Source organism: Halichoerus grypus, chromosome 6 (genome assembly GCF_964656455.1).
Source record: "Halichoerus grypus chromosome 6, mHalGry1.hap1.1, whole genome shotgun sequence".
NCBI lineage: Eukaryota > Metazoa > Chordata > Mammalia > Carnivora > Phocidae > Halichoerus > Halichoerus grypus.
Genome location: NC_135717.1, coordinates 121,035,765 through 121,057,242, shown reverse-complemented (window position 1 = coordinate 121,057,242; position 21,478 = coordinate 121,035,765). Strand labels below are relative to the sequence as shown.

Here is a 21,478-nt window from a genome sequence, read left to right as displayed (position 1 = left end):
ACGACAAATGTAGTGTATAGAATGATAAGATGTATGTGTTGGGTGAAAAATATATAGGGATGTAAAAAATCATTACAATTTTTCTTAGTTTTCAAACCATTTAGTTGAGGTTGAAACACATTCCAAAATATTGTTATTAATATAACTAACTACAAAAAATTTCAGATTGAGCTATTAAACACATTCTCCAAGCGTGGCTTGCTTTCACTGTGACTCAGTTTTTATCATCTACAGAATGGAAGTAATATTTTTCTTCATCTATATATATTAAGTTGAAAAATTAAAGATTAATATATAAAGTACTTAAAAAGCACATGGCTGATAAAGAGTGATAAATATATTTTAACTATTTCAGTGACCTTGTCCAGAATGATTTTCCTTTTAGTTACCATACATTCAGTCATCAATATGCTATAGTCCTGTTTTGTTCTCATGAATCTACTGAAATAATTTATGCCAGAATTTATCAGTTTTTTTTTTTTTCGCTTTTAAAGTTTAGGAAATTTCTAAGTAAAATGTGTACCTTTAACCACCCAGTATTCATAGCATTCTCTCATAACTTACCTTAATACCACATATGTGTTTACCTGCCATCTTTTTGCTTTCTAATCTCCAGATACTTTTTTTTGCTTGTCTCTCTTATGTTGAAATAGTTCTTAATACTTTTTTTACTTGTTAACACACACACTCCCTTTGAGTATTTTCTTGAACTCCTAATCTCTAAAAATGATTGCTCTTCAGTTATAGAAACAAATGCACTCCAGACATAAAAACTCCAAAATGAAACTCTTAATTTTCTACACTCTCATCCTATTTCTCCCCTTGTGTTTTTTAAATAATCAAACTTGTATATTTTTTGAACCTTTACTATATGCTAGATACTGAAACAAGCACTTACATGGATTATCTATCTGGAGTAATCTTCCATCCAATGCCCTGTGTTTCCCCACTCCATCTCAGTCCTGAGTCTCCAGTTTTGCTGGGAATGCACATACTCAGCCATTAGTTGTTAGTTTTCAGAATTTGTATTTGGGAAATGGATCACCTCATCATGGCATTCAAACTATGCAACTTTTAGGTGACCTCTTATTTATTGTTGCTTAAACTAATCTTATCAGTAACTATACACTATCCAAGAATAAAATACTCTAAAAATGATGTTTCATATCCATATTAGAACTTCCATTGCTAAGTTTTTAAAAAAGATTTTATTAATTTATTTTAGAGAGAGAGAGTGTGTGAGGTGGGGGAGGGGCAGAGGAAGAGGGAGAGAGAGAATCCCAAGCTGACTCTGCGCTCAGCATGGAGCCCAGCCCGATGCAGGGCTCCATCCCAGGACCCTGAGATGATGACCTGAGCCAAACCCAAGGTCGGTTGCTTAACCGACGGAGCCACCTCCATTGCTAAATTTTATACAGTCAGTAAAGATTCATTTACTAGAGGTGAACATGACCCAAGTCTCAAAAAAAATGTAACTGAAATGACAGGATTTATAATACTTACACTCAGGCAGTTAATCATAGCTTCTCTCTACTAAGTTAACTAAAACTATTATAGCTACAACTTGAAGATGAATATAATGTTGAAAACTATCAAGAACACTTCTGGTCACTACTGGTTGAATCTGGCCGCTCCTGCAGTAACAGCTCTTGGGAATATACATAATTTCCTTGAAGTTTTTATCTTCAGGCGATTGCATCAGTTCCCTCACAATAGCTGTAGTGCCATCACAAGCCTAGGAAATAGTTTTTTTTTTTTTTAACTTTCAGTCATCGAGCAAAAAAGCAGGTTTAAGGGCGCGCCTAGCAGCTCCGGAAGAGTCAATGTTCTGAACTGTTTTGCTGAGAGAGAATTTCCAATTTGAAGCTTGGTATCTATTTGCCAAATCTGCAACAAAATTAATAAACAGAAGAGTCTTTGGTGACCCAGGTTCAGAAATCACTAATGAGTCATCTGTGTAATCATCTTGTATCATCTGACCTTAGGGTAAAACAAAAACAAAAATAAAAACAAACCTAACACAGTAGCAGTGGGAACATGGCCTTTAGAGACAAGAAAAGCAACAGAATCATGTAAGAGACTGGTAGGACAACATTGACTCTTAACCTAGTCCAGTTTTTTTTTTTTTACAAATTCTTATCACATAAGGTAGTTAAAAGATGATAGATCTCCCTCTCTGCTTTCTCAAATAGTTATAAAATGAACAAATTATATATTAAAACATTTGATTAGATATGTAACAACAACAAAAAACCACAGTGAAAAATTAGATGTAACAAAAGGTAGTATTTTGGAGAATATCCTTCCGTACTTTCCTTCCTGTAAATATACCCATGTTTGTCAAATGTAATAATTACAAATGCACAAACATTAAATTAAAAATACCTCTGTATTGGGATATACAGATTGTCTCAGCTATTTTACCCTTAGAAGTGTGTGAACCTTGTTATATCTTAATAATTATTGATATGCATCATTTTAAATCTATTTAATTTTAGTCCACTGTATTAATATAACAGAATTTAACCCAAAATTTATCATTGTTGTAAATGTATGCTGCTTCCAAAGTTTCAGCATTGTAAAATATCACTCTATGGATAATTATGCTGTTTCCAGTTACCTTAAATCATTTTATTTTCTTTTATATTTTTTATCATTATAAAAAATTTTACAATGATAAAAAATTGTGAAAATATGTATTTTTAAAGATTTTATTTATTTATTTGACAGAGAGAGAGAGCACAAGTAGGCAAAGTGGCAGGCAGAGGGAGAGGGAGAAGCAGGCTCTCCGCTGAGCAGGGAGCCCGATGGGGGCTCGATCCCAGGACCCTGAGCTGAAGGCAGGTGCTTAACCAACTGAGCCACCCAGGTGTCCCATGAAAATATTTTTTGTACGTTGTCAGATAATTGATAGAACTGAACTTTCTTCATAATATTGATATATTTCTAACTGCATTTTAATTAATAATTTTATTAATAATCGTTATTATAAGTAATAATTAATATCTTCCTTTAAAGTTATATAAGAGCATCTTTGTGCATACACCCAAGTCATGAACATACATCTTCTTTTCCTTTAAATAATTATTACCTTCATTCATTTATGGATTAACATGGGTCAAGGCTGGGTTACAGATTTATTAAAGTAAAATTTACATACAATAATGGATCCTTTTAAATATTTCAGTTGATGAATTTTTACAAAAATATACCTCTTTAATTATTACCACCACTAAAAATACTATGAATATTTTCATTTCCCTACAAAGTTCCTTTATGTTTCTTCCTAGTAAAACCTTCTGTTCCCAGCTAATGGCAATCTGCTTTCCATCATTTTAGATTAAATTCGATTTTTTCAAACACAAGTCTTTTTCTTGTGTTTCGTATGAATGGAATCATACATGGTATTTTTCCCTTCTGTGTTTTTTATATTCATCTTTACTTTTGCATGTATCAGTAGTTAGTTTGTCTTACCAGGAAATATTCCACAATTTAGATACATCACAATTTGTTTATTCAATAATAGATGGCCATTTTGAATGTCTCTGGGTTTTGGTTATTGTGAATAAAGTCGTTATGAACACTAATCTACAAATTTTGGTGTAGACAGGTGTTTCATTTCTCTCGGGTAAATACCTACATCTCAATTGTCTGATCAAATGCAAGTTCATGTTTGACAGGCAGTTTCAAAGTGGTTGTAACATTTTTTTTTTAAGGTTTATTTGTTTATTTGAGAGAGAGAGAGAGAGAGAGAGTGTGGGGTGGGGGAGGGAGAGTGTTAAGCAGACTCTGCGCTGAGTGCAGAGCCAGACTCGGAGCTCAATCTCATGAACAAGAAGACATCCAAACGGCCAACAGACACATGAAAAAGTGTTCAATATCGCTCGGCATCAGGGAAATCCAAATCAAAACCTCAATGAGATACCACCTCACACCAGTCAGAATGGCTAAAATTAACAAGTCAGGAAATGACAGATGTTGGCGGGGATGCGGAGAAAGGGGAACCCTCCTACACTGTTGGTGGGAATGCAAGCTGGTGCAGCCACTCTGGAAAACAGTATGGAGGTTCCTCAAAAAGTTGAAAATAGAGCTACCATATGATCCAGCAATTGCACTCCTGGGTATTTACCCCAAAGATACAAAAGTAGGGACCCGAAAGGGTACGTGCACCCTGATGTTTATAGCAGCAATGTCCACAATAGCCAAACTGTGGAAAGAGCCAAGATGTCCATCAACAGATGAATGGATAAAGAAGATGTGGTATATATATATACAATGGAATATTATGCAGCCATCAAAAGGAATGAGATCTTGCCATTTGCAACGACGTGGATGGAACTGGAGGGTATTATGCTGAGCGAAATAAGTCAAACAGAGAAAGACATGTATCATATGACCTCACTGATATGAGGAATTCTTAATCTCAGGAAACAAACTGAGGGTTGCTGGAGTGGGGGGTGGGGTGGGAGGGATGGGGTGACTGGGTGATGGACACTGGGGAGGGTATGTGCTCTGGTAAGCGCTGTGAATTGTGCAAGACTGTTGAATCTCAGATCTGTACCTCTGAAACAAATAATGCAATATATGTTAAGAAAGAAAAAAAGAAGAAGAAGAATGTAGCAGGAGGGGAAGAATGAAGGGGGGGAAATCGGAGGGGGAGAAGAACCATGAGAGACGATGGACTCTGAAAAACAAACTGAGGGTTCTAGAGGGGAGGGGGGTGGGAGGATGGGTTAGCCTGGTGATGGGTATTGAGGAGGGCACGTTCTGCATGGAGCACTGGGTGTTATGCACAAACAATGAATCATGGAACACTATATCTAAAACTAATGATGTAATGTATGGGGATTAACATAACAGTAAAAAATTAAAAAAAAAAAGAAATCATTAGTTGTCGGGGAGCCTGGGTGGCTCTGATTGTTAAGCGTCTGCCTTTGGCTCAGGTCATGATCCCGGGGTCCTGGAATTGAGCCCCGCATCGGGCTCCCTGCTTGGCGGGGAGCCCGTTTCTCCCTCTCCCTCTACTGTTCCCCCTGTGTGTGCTCTCTCGCTCTGTCTGTCAAATAAATAAATAAAATCTTTAAAAAAATCATTAATTGACATTGCTGCCTCTAATTCTAATCCATCATTCTGAATTATTTTCTCATTCATATTTGATTCTCCTTCCCCCCTTTTTCTCTATAGTGAGATTCAACACCTCACTGTAGAGAAAAGTTGTTGTCAACATCAACATATTTATTAATTTGTCCAATGCTAAAATTGATACAAAATGAAATTAGAATCACTCCATCAGTACCACCAATGATAACAAACAAAGTCAGATTTGTCATCCTTTTATTCTTTTTTTTTATTTTATTTTATTTTATTTTATTTTATTTATTTATTTGAGAGAGAATGAGAGAGAGAGCACATGAGAGGGGGGAGGGTCAGAGGGAGGAGCAGACTCCCTGCAGAGCAGGGAGCCCGATGCGGGACTCGATCCCGGGACTCCAGGATCATGACCTGAGCCGAAGGCAGTCGCTTAACCAACTGAGCCACCCAGGCGCCCCTGTCATCCTTTTATTCTTTAGAATATATCTCATGGATAGTCAATGATCAGAGCATGATATTTTAGAGAGTTACACACTAATTATTTCTCTATCTTTATTTTTACCCTGTGGTTTGTTCAGTGTGAAATACTGTTACTTCATTTATTTCTATTTATATTCAAGTTTTTTCCCGTAATATGGTGTTTTAAACTTTAAAATATATAAACTATGGTTGAAAAATAAAATTTTTAGTTTAAAAGTATACTCCAAAAAGCTTCATGAGTTCATTTCATTTCTTGAACACGTTTTTGCATTTATGATATAAGAATGTCAATTTTTCCATCATTATTTATTCATTCAAAAAAAAGTTCAACACTCATATCCTCTGTATCAGGCATTAGATTGTTGATTATTTTCCAAATTAAATAGCCCTTTCTTCTATCTATCTATCTATCTATCTATCTATCTATCTATCTATCTACGTATCTATCATCTATTTATCATCTATCTGTATCTATCTATCATCTATCTATCTATCATCATCAATCTATCATCACTTTGGAATTAAAGATCTAATTGCAATTCTGTCTCTATAATTTCTAAACTTTGTCATGAGTGTGAGCACGTAAATTGATTTCCCTAATTCTCAGTTTTTTCAACAGCCAAGAAAGTTCAAAATTATGTGTACTTTGCCTACTCTGATGATTAAATTGAATAATGTATGTATGACAATCAGCATAGTACTTCATGCATAGTAAATATTCAATAAATGATAGGTGTTCTAATGATTAGTAATATTTCAAAAAGGTTGACCTTGGGTATACATTCTCAAATCCCTGAAGAAAATATTCATTCTCAAATCATAATATTAGGCAGAAGTTCTATTTCTTTTCTTAATATTGAACACAGCTGCTTGTAAAAAAAAATAGAAGTATTTGAGTTAGGTACCCAAATGCTATTGTCCCAGTGATAGATTCACATGTTGGGGAGAAAACCCCACAAAACCTCAAAAGGAATTACCTTGGCACATATTATTGGTATCTTGGCATGTATTATTATGCATGATCCAAAATAATCTGCTAGTTTAGAGGATGACTGTCTTGCTGATTGTTTATATGATTGTGTTGAAATGAGCATTTTTTAATGTGACAACTTTAACAGTTGTTTATCATCATGCTTGAAACAATAAGCTTCTATTTAATGAAATGATAAAGACAAGCCAACTGGCGTTTTGTAGGTTCTTCTGAATGTTTTTTCATCTCTCCTATTTCTCCTTAGAGACACCCTCCCCTTAGATTTCCTGTGGAGATGCACTCATTCATTTTAGATAATTTGAAACTAATAAATATTTCTCAAGTTTCAATGTAATCATCTCAGCTGTGATAATCTTCATGAATGTTTGTGAGGTGGGATTAGTTGGACACACATTTTATAAATTATACGGCATTAAAACCAGAAGTTTGTGAGAAATCTTTACTATCCAAGGCATAGATTCCACCCTATGTTTAGATATATTGATAGTGCAGAAAAATCACATTATTAAAGTATTCACACTTTATCTCTTTGCTTTGAATTAACATGAGATTATTTTATATTAATCTTTCTGCCTACAGAATTAAATACTATTTTCTAGTGAGTATGTTTGCCTTTCATTATGGTTTATCCTTGCTCATGTAATCTACAGAAAAAAAAATACCAACATAAACTGCTCGTGGTAAGTAAAATAGTGGTGATATTTTAAAATAGTGGTGTTATTTTCTTTCAAAATTTAAGAATAATTACAAATACCATGTAAGTTATATACAAATAAATAGCAGTGATAAAAATGATATTTTATTATTGCTCCTGTATAAAGCATTAATTATTGCTCACAAATGCAAGATCTTGAAGTTTGACTTATGCATTTCCACTTGCATTTCTAATACTTAAGTGGTTTAAACCAGACACTGCACTGCATAATTGTGGAGGGAATGAGGATTATCCTAGTGCTCTCTAGATAAACAGAGTGCCTGAACAACTCTACAAGTCAATCAAACATATCAAGATTGGAGGATATTTTTTCTTGGAGAATTGGCTTTACGTGTTTTAATACATTTTTTAAAAATAGGAAAGACTGCTCTTTGGAGGTGCTAATTCTGATTAACACTTTGAGCAATAAAAACATCCTTGATAATTAGTGCGGTTTGTGAACTTGTATATGAGGTAATGAGCTAAATCATATAAAAGGAAAAATATTATGTATTCAATAATAAAAAGAATAACAATTTCAGAACAGGCAAAGATAATTGATTGACAATATTAATAAGGGATGTAATTTAAATTTTTTTTATTTAAAGGAAATAAAACATATACTATATGATATAGTTTTTTTTCTCTCTCTGCCAGTGCTTATGTTTATTTGGAAATACCTTATTTATTTAGCAAATTGATAACAATTCCTCAGGTCAATGGGAAAATAAAGTGCATCACTAGATTTATTTTAATTGAAAATATGGCTCTAAATTATATAACTAATAAATGTTCTGAACTCACATTGTTTTTATTTTGCTTTTATAAAATAGTAAATTAGAAAAGTTAGAGAAAGCATGTTTCATTGCATATTTCTTTGGTAGGATATTATTAAGGATGACTGAATTTTTAATGAAAAATATAAATGCCCTATAATTTAACAACTCATTGAAAGTACTTTATTTTTAATTACTCTTATTTTTGCATATATTTGCAGAAATCATACCTTCATGTATCAGATGCAGACATTAATAAAAATGGGGTCAGTTTGTATAAACTTTTTTGCAATTTTGTATCTAAAATACATTTAGAATATTTTAAATGACTTCAAAAGGTAATTATCTGAATGACTAAAATTATTTAAAGAATTGCTTATTTATTTTATTTTATTTTATTTTATTTTATTTTATTTTTTTTTTAGATTATTTATTTATTTATTTGAGAGAGAGAGAATGAGAGAGAGCAAGCACATGAGAGGGGGGAGGGTCAGAGGGAGAAGCAGACTCCCTGCCGAGCAGGGAGCCCGATGCGGGACTCAATCCAGGGACTCCAGGATCATGACCTGAGCCGAAGGCAGTCGCTTAACCAACTGAGCCACCCAGGCGCCCAAGAATTGCTTATTTTTAAATATTTAGATTGTTTTCTACTTTTCACTCAAACTGTGCCATGACATATAGCTTATATGTAATATGAAAATTGAATTGCCTTTTGAGAAAGGTAAATATTCCATTACGTATTCTAAACATTTTTTTTCCTTTGTAAAGGAAAAAAGTTTTTTCACATTACTGAACTTATTGTTATAATAGTTTCAAGTTATTATTTTGGATATTGTTTTGGATATTCTTTTTGGATATTCTTTAAATGTTCATTCTTAAACAATAAAAGACCCATCAAAACTTCAGTCTTAAGAGTGGATTGTCCTTTTCCTCAGTAGCCATTAATATGTTCTTCTTGCTCAGATCCATTACTGGACTTTTGTAAATGTGGTTATATCTTCTTTATATTGTTTCAATTTTTTCTAGATTCAACTAGTATTTATTTTGTTGTGGTATTACACTCTTACACTCTTTTTCTTTTTGTCATTTTCTGCCTCCCTCAGTAGTTCATAGAAAAGTTGCAAGAGGGTATAACGGGGCTCTAAACAAATACCACTTTAAGATGAAACCTAAAATTTCAGAATTTAACTGTAGGTCTTAATTCATTATACTGGCATATTTTATTTTGATGAAATTAATAATTAAAATGAATAAATTATTTTTGAATCTGGAACCAAGATCTTATCTAATTTATTTAAGAAATGAACAAATTTGGAATTAGGTACAATTGAGCTGGAAGCTTGTAAGTAATGGTGAAAAAAGAAACTATTATGGATTTTGCAGGTCAGTTTTCAAAACTGAGTTGACTTCTATTGTGCTTTTAAAAAATAGTGTCTGTTGCAAGGTACTAGGTCACATCTTCAACCTCATGGAGTATTTCCTCATAAATGGGTGTGTATATGAATATGGATCCTTTTAGATATCATTTCCTAGATATAAGGCTACTCATGTATTTCTTATCATTGTACCTTTTTATTTCTAGAATTTGTTTGAAATCACAAAAGAGAAATGAAGAACCATACAAAACAGATAGAGTTTATCCTTCTGGGACTGACAGATAATTCTCAGTTACAGATTGTAATTTTCTTATTTTTATTTCTAAATTACATGCTGAGTATGATAGGAAACTTAACCATCATTGTCCTTACTCTATTGGATTCTCATCTCAAGACCCCAATGTATTTCTTCCTCCGTAATTTTTCTTTCCTGGAAATTTCATTCACAAGTGTTTGCATCCCCAGATTCCTAATCACCATTGTAACCAGGGAAAAGGCCATTTCCTATAATGGCTGTATATCTCAGTTATTTTTTTACATATTCTTGGGGGTTACAGAATTTTTCCTTCTGGCAGCTATGTCCTATGATCGTTATGTTGCCATCTGCAAACCTTTGCATTATACATCCATCATGAGCAGCAGAATTTGTCATCAGATTGTACTCAGTTCTTGGGCAACTGGATTCCTGGTCGTTTTTCCTCCACTGATTTTTCTTCTTAACCTGGATTTCTGTGCTTCAAATATCATTCATCATTTCATTTGTGACATTTCTCCTGTCCTGCAACTTTTGTGCTCAGACACACATTTTCTAGAACTGATTGCTTTTTTCTTAGCTGTGATGATCATCATTGTCACATTGTTATTAGTAATCCTTTCTTACGTTTACATCATCAAGACAATTCTAAAATTCCCATCGGTTCAGCAAAAGAAAAAAGCGTTTTCTACCTGCTCTTCTCACATCATTGTTGTATCCATCAGCTATGGTAGTTGTATATTCATGTACATAAAGCCATCTGCAAATGAAAGAGTCACTTCAAGCAAAGGAGTAGCTGTGCTCAATACTTCAGTTGCCCCTATGTTGAATCCATTCATTTATACTCTGAGAAACCAGCAAGTTAAACAAGCCTTCAGAGATGTGTTTAGTAAGATATTTTCTGTTTCAGACAAGTAACGAGAAATAATTAACATGAAAACATAAAAAGAACATTGAACAAAAACTATTTTGACTCTTCTAATTTAGAATTGATCTTTAAAATTTAATTATTTGGATCTCTTTAGTTTACTTGAGCTTAGAAACTCTTTCCATTCTATGTATTCTGACTTTAACTTTCTGTAATGTAAAGAAATATTTTGTAAAGTTATTTTTTTGTAATGTCAATTGTCAACATGGTAAGAAAGCATAGTTTTTTTTGAAATGAATCATGCATTTCATTTGTGTCATTTTATTTTAGTATTTTTTTTAAGGATTTTGTTTAATTATTTTAGAGACAAAGAAAGTGAGCAGGGGGAGAAGGAAAGAGAGAGGGACAGAGAATCTCCAGGAGACTCCCTGCTGAGCACAGAGCCAGAGCGGGTCTCGATCTCATGAACCTGAGATCATGACCTGAGCTGAAATCAAGATTTGGACACTTAACTGACTGAGCCATCCAGTCACCCCTTATTTTAGTACTTATGTTGGATAAATATTTAAAATTGCAGTAAAAAATAAAATATGATTTAGTACACATGTACTTGATTTCTCACACAATCTTTTTCAAAAACATAGAACAAGCTTAATCTCTTAAACATGTCAATGAATCTACTGAATAAATGGGAATATATGATGAATTTAATTCCTGCCATATAGTTATTAGCATTTACTTATGTACAAGTTTTCCGTGGTAAATGATATCAAATATGAATTTGTCATAATTCAAATGACTTCTTTAAAGATAGAATTATGTTTTATTTTCTATAAAACTAGGGTTACTCTGTCAGTTTTTAAAACACATAGATGCCACACAACCTAGCCCTACACCTAAAGGAGCTGGAGAAAGAACAGCAAATAAAGCCTAAACCCAGCAGGAGAAGAGAAATAATAAAGATCAGAGCAGAAATCAATGAAATAGAAACCAAAAGAACAGTAGAACAGATCAACAAAACTAGGAGCTGGTTCTTTGAAAGAATTAACAAGATTGATAAACCCCTGGCCAGACTATCAAAAAGAAAAGAGAAAGGACCCAAATAAATAAAATCATGAATGAAAGAGGAGAGATCACAACCAACACCAAAGAAATACAAACAATTATAAGAACATATTATGAGCAACTATATGCCAGCAAATTAGATAACCTGGAAAAATGGATGCATTCCTAGAGATGTATCAACTACCAAAACTGAACCAGGAAGAAATAGAAAACCTGAACAGACCTATAACCACTAAGGAAATTGAAGCAGTTATCAAAAATCTCCCAACAAACAAAAGCCCAGGGCCAGATGGCTTCCCAGGGGAATTCTACCAAACATTTCAAGAAGAATTAATACCTATTCTTCTGAAACTGTTCCAAAAAATAGAAATGGAAGGAAAACTTCCAAACTCGTTTTATGAGGCCAGCATTACCTTGATCCCCAAACCAGATAAAGACCCCATCAAAAAGAATTACAGACCAATATCCTTGATGAACATGGATGCAAAAATTCTCACCAAAATACTAGCCAGTAGGATCCAACAGTACATTAAGAGGATTATTCACCACTACTAAGTGGGATTTATCCCTGGGCTGCAAGGTTGGTTCAACATCCACAAATCAATCCATGTGATACAATACATTCATACATTCATAAAAGGAAGAACAAGAACCATGGGATCCTCTCAATAGATGCAGAAAAAGCATTTGACAAGGTACAGCATCCTTTCTTGATCAAAATTCTTCAGAGGATAGGGATAGAGGGTACATACCTCAATATCATAAAAGCCATCTATGAAAAACCTGCAGCGAATATCATTGTCAATGGGGAAAAACTGAGAGCTTTCCCCCTAAGGTCAGGAACACAGCAGGGATGTCCACTATCACCACTGCTATTCAACATAGTATTAGAAGTCCTAGCCACAGCAATCAGACAACAAAAAGAAATAAAAGGCATCCGAATCGGCAAAGAAGAAGTCAAACTCTCACTGTTTGCAGATGATATGATACTTTATGTGGAAAACCCAAAAGACTCCATCCCAAAACTGCTAGAACTCATACAGGAATTCAGTAAAGTGGCAGGATATAAAATCAGTGCACAGAAATCAGTGGCATTCCTATACACCAACAACAAGACAGAAGAAAGAGAAATTAAGGAGTCGATCCCATTTACAATTGCACCCAAAACCATAAGATACCTAGGAATAAATCTAACCAAAGAGGCAAAGGATCTGTACTCAGAAAACTATAAAATACTCATGAAAGAAATTGAGGAAGACACAAAGAAATGGAAAAACGTTCCATGCTCATGGATTGGAAGAACAAATATTGTGAAGATGTCAATGCTACCTAGAGCAATCTACACATTCAATGCAATCCCCATCAAAATACCATCCACTTTTTTCAAAGAAATGGAACAAATAATCCTAAAATTTGTATGGAACCAGAAAAGACCCCGAATAGCCAAAGGAATCTTGAAAAAGAAAAGCAAAGCTGGCGGCATCACAATTCCGGACTTCAAGCTCTATTACAAAGCTGTCATCATCAAGACAGTATGGTACTGGCACAAAAACAGACATGTAGATCAATGGAACAGAATAGAGAGCCCAGAAATGGACCCTCAACTCTATGGTCAACTAATCTTTGACAAAGCAGGAAAGAATGTCCAATGGCAAAAAGACAGTCTCTTCAACAAATGGTGTTGGGAAAATTGGACAGCCACATGCAGAAGAATGAAACTGGACCATTTCCTTACACGACACACAAAAGTAGACTCAAAATGGCTGAAAGACCTCAATGTGAGACAGGAGTCCATCAAAATCCTAAAGGAGTACAGAGGCAGCAACCTCTTCGACCTCAGCCTCAGCAACTTCTTCCTAGAAACATCGCCAAAGGCAAGGGAAGCAAGGACAACAATGAAGTATTGGGACCTCATCAAGATAAAAAGCTTTTGCACAGCAAAAGAAACAGTCCACAAAACCAAAAGACAACAGACAGAATGGGAGAAGATATTTGCAAATGACATATCAGATAAAGGGCTAGTATCCAAAATCTATAAAGAACTTATCAAACTCAACACCCAAAGAACAAATGATCCAATCAAGAAATGGGCAGAAGACATGAACAGACATTTTTCCAAAGAAGACATCCAAATGGCCAACAGACACATGAAAAAGTGCTCAACATCGCTTGGCCTCAGGGAAATCCAAATCAAAACCTCAATGAGATACCACCTCACACCAGTCAGAATGGCTAAAATTAACAAGTCAGAGGGCGCCTGGGTGGCTCAGTTGGTTAAGCGACTGCCTTCGGCTCAGGTCATGATCCTGGAGTCCCTGGATCGAGTCCCGCATCGGGCTCCCTGCTCGGCAGGGAGCCTGCTTCTCCCTCTGACCCTCCCCCTTCTCATGTGCTCTCTCTCTCATTCTCTCTGTCTCAAATAAATAAATAAAATCTTTAAAAAAAAAAAAATAAAATAAAATTAACAAGTCAGAAATGACAGGGGTGGCAGTGATATGGAGAAAGGGGAACCCTCCTATGCTGTTGGTGGGGATGCAAGCTGGTGCAGCCACTCTGGAAAACAGTATGGAGGTTCCTCAAAAAGTTGAAAATAGAGGGCGCCTTGGTGGCTCAGTTGGTTAAGCAACTGCCTTCGGCTCAGGTCATGATCCTGGAGTCCCGGGATTGAGTCCCACATCGGGCTCCCTGCTCGGCAGGGAGTCTGCTTCTCCCTCTGACCCTCCTCCCTCTCATGCTCTCTGTCTCTCATTCTCTCTCTCAAATAAATAAATAAAATCTTTAAAAAAAAAAAAAAAGTTGAAAATGGAGCTACCATATGACCTAGCAATTGCACTACTGGGTATTTACCCCAAAGATACAAATGTAGGGAAACAGAGGGTTATGTGCACCCTGATGTTTATAGCAGCAATGTCCACAATAGCCAAACTATGGAAAGAGCCAAGATGTCCATCGACAGATGAATGGATAAAGAAGAAGTGGTATATATATACAATGGAATATTATGCAGCCATCAAAAGGAATGAAATCTTGCCATTTGCAACGACGTGGATGAAACTGGAGGGTATTATGCTGAGCAAAATAAGTCAATCAGAGAAAGACATGTATCATATGTTCTCACTGATATGAGGAATTCTTAATCTCAGGAAACAAACTGAGGGTTGCTGGAACGGTGGGGGGTGGGAGGAATGGAGTAGCTGGGTGATAGACATTGGGGAGGGTATGTGCTATGGTGAGCGCTGTGAATTATGTAAGACTGTTGAATCACAGACCTCTGAAACAAATAATACATTATATGTTAAAAAAAAAAAGAATAAGATAGCAGGAAGGGAAAAAATGAAGGGGGGGAATCGGTGGGGGAGAGGAACCATGAGAGACTATAGACTGTGAGAAACAAACTGAAAGTTCTAGAGGGTAGGGGGTGGGGGGATGGGTTAACCTGGTGATGGGTATTAAAGAGGGCACCTACTGAATGGAGCACTGGGTGTTATATGCAAACAATGAATCATGGAACACTACATTAAAAACTAATGATGTAATGTATGGTGATTAACATAACATAATAAAATAAAAAAAAAGAGGCTCCCATTCACCATATTTGGGGAATTTGGATATCTAATTAATTATGATATTAAGAGATTATAACTTATTGAGTAAAATGAGAGTCCTTGAATCAATACTTCCTTATAATAAATGAATAATATATACAGGAGAAAAGAAAAATCATCTTTATTAGTAAAATATATGGACTAATCAATATAGAAGTAGTGATTTAAGTTAGCAAGCCATCCATGAATGCTGAAACTAGTGGATGAAAATTTCGTGAGGAACAAGATATTTATACAGTCTCAAAATATCTCCTAATAAATTACTTCTTATTACATGGAGAAAATAGTAACTTTGCAGTCTAGAGAGATTTGAAAGAGACCACTTTAGCCAAGTGATCAGTTATCACCACTAGTGGGAAAATCAGCATTATATGGCTCTTGAAAACGTGGACTAAGAAGGATCTATCATCACTTCTGTTTTATTCCTGCAAAAACAAAAAAATTTAAAAAAACCCAAAAAACCAAAACAACAAACCCAAACCTCAGTTTAACTTTGAAGAAAAATCAGATGAGCTTGAGTAACATGTCTTCTTCAAAAATCTTAAGACAATAAGGTGAAATATAGGCTGAGGAGCTGTTCTAGATTGACAGAGGTAAACAGAAATGAGAACTAAATGCAATGTATAATCCTGCATTATTCTGGATCTAGAGGGAATAGAAAGATGTAAAAGAAGCCACTTGGAAAAATTTATAAAATTTTAATATGGACTATGGATTAGATAATATATCAATGTCAGATTTTCTGATTTTGATCATTGCACTTTGGTTATGTAACATAATGATCTTATTAGGAAATATACCCTGCGATAGATAAAGAGGCACAATGTCCAACTTATTATTCAATGGTTTAGAAAGCATGTATATGTATGTGTGTGTGTATACATATTTAAGTTTATAGTATTAGTATTTGTATATATAGAATATAAAGTGCATGTATGTATATATGTAGAGAGAATGATGAAATAAATCGTACAAAATGTAAACAACTGTGACTAGATAAAGGGCTATGTAGTACTTTGTACTATTTTTGGAACGTGTCTTTAAGTTTAAATTATAAAAATGTTACAAAAACAGCCTTGGATTAAAACAACTATTCTCAATATGACTCATTCTGGATTTGCCTTACAAGGGGTGTCATGATAGAATATGGACTGTCCTAAAATAATCAAATCATTTTCTTGTTTGAGAGTAGGTGGCTTACAAATGACTGAAAACTATTAAATACCCTAATAATGGATTCATTAAGAGTTTCTGGAATTTCGGGCGCCTGGGTGGCTCAGTTGGTTAAGCGACTGCCTTTGGCTCAGGTCATGATCCCAGAGTCCTGGGATCGAGTCCCACATCGGGCTCCCTGCTCGGCGGGGGGTCTGCTTCTCCCTCTAACCCTACCCCCTCTTGCGCTCTCTCTCTCACTCTCTCTCTCTCTCTCAAATAAATAAATAAATAAAATCTTTAAAAAAAAAAAGAGTTTCTAGAATTTCATGTTCATACACAAATGTTAGAATATTATTAGTTTTTTGAAACCTAGTATTTGGTCTTTATTAAGAAGCTTGGGTGTTGTACAACATATGGGATGATTTTACCTGTGCTCAAACATTTTCATAACTTTAGGAAATGATGCTTTGTTTTCCGTTCATCAACAGTATGATCTTACATTGACTGATATTTTCACTTATCATATTCTCTTTTTAATGTGAAACTATTATTAGATTAAATTCACCCTTATTCATTAATTCCCTTTTGGATTTTGGAGTAATTTTAAGAGCACATAATTATGACAATGGCATGTAGCAACAATATTTTAATGATAAATTTATTTTCTAAGATTTCCAGGTATTAGGCATATGAATGTATTTCAAATAAAATATGATTTATTTATATTTCTACTGCTAATGTGATATCGCTGGCTCACAATGTATATGATCATCCCTCCAATTTTTTATGCCTCTCTAATGTCATCACCAGCTCTTTTAAATATTAGAAAGCACATCTAAATATGCTATGATTCAAACAAAAATTTATACATGAATGTTCATAACAGCATTATTCATAATAGCACCCAAGTGGAAACAACCTAAATGTCCATCAGCTGATGAATGGCTAAATAAGTGTGGTATACCTGTACAATGGAATATTATTTATCCACAAAAATAATGAAGTATTGATAGATTCAGATACATGCATAAACCTTGAATACATTATGCTAAGTGAAAGAAGCTAGTCACAAAAGGCAATATATATTCTGATTCAATTTATATGAAATGTCTAGAATAGGTAAATCCTAGAGACAAAAAGCATCTCAATGGTTGCCAGAGGCTGGAGGAAGGAAGTGACAGGGTATCACTGCTTGATAGATATGGAATTTCTTGCTGAGGTGATGACAATGCTATGGAAGTAGGTAATGGTGATGATTGCACAACTGTGTGAATGTACGACTAGCCACTGAATTGCACACCGTAAAACAGTTAAAATGATGCATTTTATGTTATGTAAATGTGACCTCAATAAAAAACGTAGTTCTGGAGAGGGATATAAAGAATTGCAGATTGGACTGGAAGACCTACTAGCCTTTAGAACCCTAACTTCATGATAGCCAGCCTACTTTATGGAAATCCTTGTCTTGTTAGCAGAGGAGATTGAAAGGTGAGGTGACATGATAGAATGTGTTAACTAACTAACCAGCTTGCATCGCTGATGTATTTGGTGGTCGTGCTTTTTAGTTACAGGAATCATAGGGAATCAAAGACAGAGAGGGCTTATGTTCCAGTCACTGTGCTAGCTCTTCATCCAGAAACACGGGGTGATAGGCTGCTGAGCAAAAAGCTGAGAAAAATCAAATGTTAGCATCTAAACTGACTGAGTTCCCATTCATCTCTGACAAAGAAGCCACAGAGCAGCCAGAATTGAAACTAGCAGAGAGAAAGTGATGGAGGTACAAGAACATTGCATATAGATCGTGTGCAAGAGAGTGAATTAGTAAGAATGGTATAAGCCTGCATGAATTAAATACAATATTAGTAGATTAAACAACAAGATAAAATAGCTCCAGAAAAGTTGCGGTAAGCTTTAGATTTTAAGTCTAGCTCCATATCAAAATCATTTGCTCAGGCATTATAAAGAGATTTTCTTAATACATTTATTTTCAATAAAATGTTTAATTAGAAGAGCAAAGGATTATGTTATAAGTAAATTCCTAGAGAGAGGAGAAGTAAAATGAAATTTTACAGTTACTATAGCTATTTTAGGCAATTATCTTTTTTTAAGATTTAACTAATTAATTTATTGTAGAGAGAGAGAGCATGCATGTGCATGCACACCTGTAAGCACACAAGCCAGGGGAGGGGCAGCGGGAGAAAGAATGGCAGAGAATCTGAAGCAGACTCTGTGCTGAGCATCGAGCTGTTGTGGGGTTTGATCTCACTACCCCAAGATCATGACCTGAGCTGCAATCAAGAGTTGGAAGCCCAACTGACTGAGCCATCCAGGTGTCCTGGAGGCAATTATCTTCAAGACAACAAGGTTTTATTTTAAATAAGCCTCAAGTTTTTATCAGTGATGTAAATATCTCAGAGAAGTGTAAGGAATATACTATAAAACACAGATGAATAAATTTTCCTCTTATAAATCAGGAGATAAAGGACATTTGCACTATGAAAATGCTCATAATCTTTGTTCAATAAATTTGAACTCAGAAAAGTTGCCTTAAAATTTAGGACTATGATTCTAACTTTCATATCTCAATATAGTTATATCATGTTACAGATTAATAAGTGTGGAAAAAAATCAATATTTGAAAGTGACTCTGTTTCATATGCAAACAAGAGAAGATTCAAAATTATCTCGAAACAATGTTACCCTCACAGACTTGCCTTACCACAATGCATTTTTGATTGGAAAAAAAGGATTAGAATAACACAATAACATGGGATTTCAAAAACCACTCTGATTTTTTCCATGAATAGCATAGTATATAAAATCTATTACATAAATTTTGAAGTTTTTAGACAACTTAATTTTTTTCTTTGATGTCAGTAAATCAATTTAATCCACAGAGAAAAGCAGACACATCAGTGAACTGAATGTATGATTGCAGAGAGAGATCCCAACTACTATGTCAGCTTACATACTTTCAATCAGTGTCTTTTCTCATCCCTTCCCAGCAAAACTACACTACTGCTTGAAAGGTCATGTGTTGTAGTGGACTGAACATGACTTGATATCAGAATACAGCTCCACTATTTGCTACCTAAGATGTATTGGTCAATGTACTCAATCTTCTTCTGTCTAGATTTTAATACAACTAAATGTATTTCCAGGATTGGCAAGGGCATTAATAATAATGTTTGAAAAGAATTTGACATATCATTGGTAGTTCGAAAAAGGCAGTTATTTTCAAAATTACGCCAATAGAAATTATTTATTTAATTTTTTTAAAAAAAAGATTGTATTTATTTATTTGACAGAGTGAGAGAGAGAGAGAGAGAGAGCACAAGCAGGGGGAGAAGCAGAGGGAGAGGGAGAAGCAGGCTCCCCGCTGAGCAAGGAGCCCGATGTGGGGCTCCATCCCAGGACCCTGGGGTCATGACCCAAGCTAAAGGCAGACTCTTAACCAACTGAGCCACCCAGGCGCCCTGCCAATAGAAATAATTTAAAAGCGGGGCGCCTGGGTGTCTCAGTTGGCTAAGTGTCTGCCTTTGTTTCAGGTCATGATCTCAGGGTCCTGGGATTGAACCCGCGTTGGGCTCCCTGCTCAGTGGGGGAGTCTGCTTCTCCCTCTCCCTTTGCCTCCCTCCCACTCATCCTCTCTCTCTCTCTCAAATAAATAAATAAAATCTTAAAAGAAAAAGAATGTTTAGGTGCTATTTCAAAGCCCACTTTTATTTTTATTGATTTTTTAAAGAAGTTTATTTGTTTATTTGAGAGAGAGAGGGCAAGCAGGGGAAGGGGCAGAGGAGGTGGGAGAGGGAGAAGGAGAGAATCTCAAGCAGACTCCTGGTCAGTGAGGAGTCCCAAGGAGTCTCTATCTCACAACCCCGAGATCATGACCTGAGCTGAAATCAAGAGTTGGCCACTTATCTGACTGAGCCATGCAGAAGCCTCTCAAAGCCCACTTTTATTTAAGTAATTGATTGATTGATTAATTAATTTATTTTCCTTTATTTTATTATTTTTTTTAACTTAAATTCAATTAGCCAAGTTATAGTACATCATTAGTTTCAGATGTAGTGTTCAATAATTTATCAGTTGCATATAACACCCAGTGTTCATCACATCATGTGCCCTCCTTAAGCCCACTTTTAAAATTTAAAATTTATCTGTTTTGTATTTCCTTATTTTTTCCTATTTCTACTGGTTAGACATCCTTGATATCTTCTTAAATCATTCACTTAGCCTTGTGTTGATGTGAATAATGGTCTTATCTCATCATCATTTAAAATTTGGTCTTCCAGTTTTGCTCTTATGCATTTATTCTAATTTTGTAACCTATAATAAGTGAAATAATGTTTACATTTTTTTTTTTTTTAGATTTTATTTATTTATTTGACAGAGAGAGGCAGCAAGAGAGGGAACACAAGCAGGGGGAGTGGCAGAGGGAGAAGCAGGCTTCTCGCAGAGCAGGGAGCCCGACGTGGGGCTTGATCCCAGGACCCTGGGATCATGACCTGAGCGGAAGGCAGACGCTTAATGACTGAGCCACCCAGGCCCCCCTGTTTATTTTTTATTTATTTATGTTTTAAAGATTTATTTATTTGAGAGAGAGCATGAACGAGTGGGGGGAGGGGCAGAGGGTGAGAATCAACAAGCAGACTCTGCACAGAACACGGAGCCCATCGCAGGGCTTGATCTCACCACCATGAGATCATGACCTGAGCTAAAACCAAGATTCGGACGCTTAGCGCACTGAGCCACCCAGGTGCCCCTGTTTACACTTGTTTTAAATTAAATGTATGCCTTTTAAGTGAAGTTCTGTCATAAATATGAGTAAATAATTAATACATCTTATCAGGATTCATGAAGCTGTTTCCATCTCTTCAATTCTGATTCCCAAATTCCCTTTGTTATCTCTTCCACTTGTTGTTTTCATTATTTTAATTAGGCTAGAATGACTTTTTGGTTTATTTTGGTGCATCTTTGCTGTTGCTGTTTTCTATATTGTATTTGGGTTTTAGATTATGATATTAATTTTGATAACTTCAATTAGGGGAAGAAACTAGTTTTATTAATTGTCTTCTATAGAATTTATATAGTTTTTAAATATTATTACTTTCCTTCCTTCCC

General features: G+C 35.1%; 1 protein-coding gene across 1 annotated transcript; it reads left to right on the top strand.

Annotated features, from left to right (window-relative positions):
- The first annotated feature begins 9,613 nt into the window (after positions 1-9,613).
- OR6C70 (olfactory receptor family 6 subfamily C member 70) lies at positions 9,614-10,579 on the top strand. The gene has a single exon (XM_036086543.2). The coding sequence runs from the start codon at positions 9,641-9,643 to the stop codon at positions 10,577-10,579; it is 939 nt and encodes a 312-aa protein (XP_035942436.1). The 5' UTR covers positions 9,614-9,640.
- Positions 10,580-21,478: the final 10,899 nt, after the last annotated feature.

Excerpts from the sequence above, each read along its gene's own strand:
- OR6C70 (XM_036086543.2), top strand. The coding sequence starts at position 9,641 with ATGAAGAACCATACAAAACAGATAGAGTTTATCCTTCTGGGACTGACA.